General features: G+C 39.1%; 1 protein-coding gene across 1 annotated transcript in view; it reads right to left on the reverse strand.

The window, feature by feature from the left end:
* Window positions 1–3,608, reverse strand: part of il12rb1 (interleukin 12 receptor subunit beta 1) — a 17,729-nt gene extending 14,121 nt beyond the window's left edge. The window contains exons 1-2 of the mRNA XM_005730374.2: window positions 3,456–3,608; window positions 2,734–2,857 (exon numbers count right to left, since the gene is read on the reverse strand). Of these exons, the coding sequence (XP_005730431.2) occupies window positions 2,734–2,857; window positions 3,456–3,528 (197 nt within the window). The 5' untranslated portion in view covers window positions 3,529–3,608. The remainder of the gene's footprint in view (window positions 1–2,733; window positions 2,858–3,455) is intronic.
* Between the last annotated feature and the right edge of the window lie 933 nt (window positions 3,609–4,541).

The following is a 4,541-nucleotide window of genomic DNA, read 5'->3' on the forward strand; positions in this document are numbered from 1 at the left end:
CTTGCTCATAGGGGGTCATATGATTGTTGGGTTTTTTTCTCTGTATCTATGAAGCGCCTTGAGGCGACTTATGTTGTGATTTGGCGCTATATAAATACAATTGAATTGAATTGAATTGAATTAAACCGAGGAGTTTGTGGTCAATTGCCAGGTGTCCAGGTCCTATGGCTGCAAAACAAGTGCAAGTCATCATCAGTCCTGCACTGGGCTCTACAGCTCGTTTGGTTTTCAGGTGGCACATTATGACCAAACAACTCTACTTTGGTGTGGTCTGTCCAAAGAACATGGTCACAGAAGTCTTGTGGTTTGTTGCAGCTTTAAAAGCCTAAGCTTTGCTGAACCTGGTACGCTAAACTCTTCCGAAGAGCCACAACAATGACCTGGTCTATTCAAAATGAAAGAGTGTTTTGTACGTGGCTAAATATTGTGTGTTCATTACTGTGTAAAGTATCTCTGATCATCAGACATTTTTTGTTGCTGTGCTCATTAATGCGTTATTTTGTTCTTAAACAGTTGACTAGGTCTCAACAGTCTCTGTGGGGGATTTTTAGGGTCATGGACAGCTTTAAACAGGTGGTACACATTATAAGTTATAAGCTTCCATAAGTAAATGCCTCACTTGCAATCATCTTCACACATTTTAACTTCTAGTTTCAGAACAAACGATAATTTAGCTCACCTGGTGACCTGGTCACCCTGGTGACCCTTCCAAACAAGCGACACCTGCATACATTTCTAACGCGGGACAACTTGTGCAGTTTCTCAAAGCATTGCATGGACTGACCTTGGAGGGAATTTGTTGGGACGTTCACGCCTAAAAGACTAGTGTGTATCAATACCACTAGATCACCAAAATGCTGAAATGTTGGATTTTGCAGAGGTGCTCGCACATGCTAATGATCAGTTAATCGAGGGCATTTATTATAGGGTACTAGCTACCCTCTTATTTCCAATGGAAGCAGTAAGTATTTGGTATTTAACAGGACTGTGAAAACCTTCTCTTTCACATGACAGTATCCCCTCTCTATGCTAATCCTGAAATCTGGTATTCTTCCAGTTTCAAAGCCATTCATCAGGTTTTTCTCTTTTTCATAACTCTGATCATGAAAAGACTTAATCGGTCATGTAGGCTCTCCTTCCATTTTAGTAGAAGTAACTTTTCTTGAAGATCTATCAATATGTAGTTTGGCAGTGCACTTTCACTCATGATGACAGAACAATGCAGACACACAAAATTTCCTATGTTGCAAAAGTTGTGCATTTTTTTTCTAATCTGAGGCGTAAAATAAAAGTTGCATAATACTTCTATTCCTCTCACATCCGCACACTTGCTTGTTCTGAGGTGAATGCAAATGGGAGCGCAAACTGTGCTACTAACGTTAAACGTCTCAGCTGCCAGCAGTGCACACCTCTTTGTTTTTTTGGTTGCAAGAGTGAAGGCATGAGTCTCCCAGGGTAACTGTTTTTCATTGTTGCTGTTGCAGTTTGCGCATGATGCACAGAAGCCAAGCAATGCACTGCAAGTATTTAAGTCACTAATAAAGTGTCAATGGAAAATTGTACTTAAGTAGTCAGTATAAGCTTTTAATGATATAAGTTTACATGTGATAGAATACTGCATGATGACCTTTTTATGACTTAGACTGTTGTCGACTACAAGACTTGTTTTGCTTTATAAATTCTTTCCCACAGCGATAATAGCTGAACAAGCAATTTCACTGGAGAGCTGGACACTTTTATCTGCGCTCCCTAACAAGAAGAGGGGCCGCGTCCTTCAGAATCACACACACATACACTTGCATACGCACATACTTTCCTCTGTCTATCAGCGGACGTATTCACTGTTGTATTATTTTTGTATATAAATAAAGACAAGTGCAAGAACAGAGCGCACATCACAGGGCCCCCACTCTGGTGTGAGCACTCTGTGACCACCCTTGCAAGTAAAAACTGCAGCGTGTGTCTTTCTACTCTCTGACTCTCAGCTGAAGACGTGTCTTTTACAATAAATCTCTTGACATAAAGTAAAATGTAAAAACTGAATACAGGTGTTTCTAATGTTTGCAGTCATGAAAACACCAGCTAACAGTGTGTAAACACAGGCTGTCAGACTTAAAATGACAGAATAAGTTTACTATATCTAGAATGCGCTCATCATAAAATAGAAGCTGAATCTGTGACCTTAAATTGTTTTCTCTGGGCTTCGCTGTTGTGGAAATAAAAAATGAAAAACAAAGAGGACATAGCACTGACATGACCTCATTTGCTTTATTTTGATTACATGTTATGAAAGCTGCCCTACATAGCTGACCTAAACTGTTTGAAGGAGTACAGCCTCTCAGATCATAAATTCATTTTGTTCCAGTGTCACGTGAAAATCTCACGATTTCTGGGCTGGCTGAAACCCTCACGGTTTCTCACATTCTAACATAACACCTCTGGCTTGCAGCACAGTCGCAGGTGTTGCAGAGTGGTATCAAGATCCCACCTATCCCCTGGCTTTCACTATGAAACATCAAACGACCCAACAGTTGTTCACTGTAAGAAGCTGGATGTCCAGAAAGCAAATGTCAGAAATATACAAGATTGTGGCAACTGGGCTTCATGGGCCCATTTTTAAAAAGAATATCACACAAAGGTTTACAGTTTATGTGTAGAATCAAGTATTTTTCACAGACTGAACATCTTTATGGACACATCAGTAACAAAGAGCTGAAACTGAGCAATACTCACTTAAAGTAAAGCTCAAACGTCATGTCGCTTTGAGTCGTGTTCATGCTCCACTCGCACGTGTAAACAGTAGCTTCAGCTTTTCGTCTGAAGCACTGAGGACTCGAGGGAGCCTCGCATGCAAAACCTAAGAAGAAACATATTTGAAAATGATGTAAACTGATGTCATCGGGTGGACCTTTGATTTGTCTGGGTTATCTTTGCCACATTACCCCAGAAACCACACATCACTTTAGAGAAAACAGCTTCAAATGTCCCATTTCAAGCTGGAATTTTCTTGTACTATTTACATTTTTTGAAATAGTAAGTGAACACTTTCTTTCACTCTTCTCACTGTTTTGTTGTCCTACATCTAACGTCTAAATCATTATTTGTCACTTTACCTCACCTTTACGAGTGCAAAATTCACACTTACATTCTATTTGAATGAGTTAATTTGTCAAATACATTTTAAACCTAAAAGCCAACACTTCAGAAACGCTGCACACTGCGGATGTGAACTGCAAAGTGTGGAAACCACACACTGCTGATAAGATAACCAAAATTTTGTGGCTGATGTTTTTACTAAGTTGTGCTATCACTTTCATGCATGTAATTAGCATTCTTGAAGGTGATTTGATATAATCAGAATGAAGTTAATCTCAAATCCAAAGCACAAAGCCACTTAAATGAAGGTAAACTTTTTAAGGTCATCAAAGAAGAAAGGTTTTCATAGTTGTTTCTACCTTTGCTGAGAGTCGTGAGGAACATAAACATAACGTATCCATGTAGTGAGCTCCTGTTCTTAAAAAGTTCCATGAGGTATCGTGGAAAGTCTAGAAAGGTGATCGTTCTACAGTTTGCGAGAGTCCATGTAGATAACCTGCCTTCACTTGTATTTCTCCGAAATGTCACAGAATGTCTCGGCTTGTTTCACTTCATATGAAGAGCAACAAAACCACAAGAGTCAGGGGTGGGGGAAGGTTGTGCTCGTCACAATGGCAGTCATACACAAAATACTGTATACTGTATGACTCACTGAAATCATTTGTTGATTTTTACATTTTTTATTTTCCTGCCACCGTTTTCTGCTGTCTCCAGACTGCACATCAAAGAAAAACTAGTGGAAAGTCTAGAAACTAGAGCAACTGATTCACCACACCTACATTCAGTGTCTTGAATCAGGTGAGAGGGAACCTTTCTGAATTTTACGTGTGAGGTCTAAACCCACGTCGACGTGCAGAAGTGTGCAGTCATTAAAACCTCCTTATATCTAACGCTATCTAACCTCCCTGCTGTGTGTCTGTGTTTGTGTGTGTGTGAGACTTTTGAATCTTTAAAAACAAGCTCCAGACAAACAACTTCCTGTCTGTTTCCTAAAAATAGTGCAGGCTTTTGCACAGGTGTAAACGGTGCATCTATTTTATTTGAAAAAGCAAAATAAATTTGATAAAGACTGAAAGATTTCCTTTGAAAGGAGCGCGTGACACCGTCAGCTTAACCGCACATGTATGTGCGCTAATAATAAAATTAAAATGTAAAGTTTCACTTTGTGAATCGTGTAGTTGCACCTATACTGTAACAGTATAAGAAGCTGAATCGTTTCATTTACAGTCAGCAAAGCAACAGATTTCCACTCAAATTAAAAATATCATACGGTAAAGTCCAAGGATTAGAAATATGTCTATAAATAAAGATTTAATAATAATATTAAAGATTGGTGAAGACGATGACATACTGAGTGATATAAAGAGAAGCTCTGTGGGTTGCAGGGTCCTGCATTTTTTCCTGTAAGAAATAATCTGGAAATTCCAGATTATATGATTCCAATC

Source organism: Pundamilia nyererei, unplaced genomic scaffold (assembly GCF_000239375.1).
Source record: "Pundamilia nyererei isolate P.nyererei 1_Seehausen unplaced genomic scaffold, PunNye1.0 scaffold00036, whole genome shotgun sequence".
NCBI classification, from domain to species: domain Eukaryota; kingdom Metazoa; phylum Chordata; class Actinopteri; order Cichliformes; family Cichlidae; genus Pundamilia; species Pundamilia nyererei.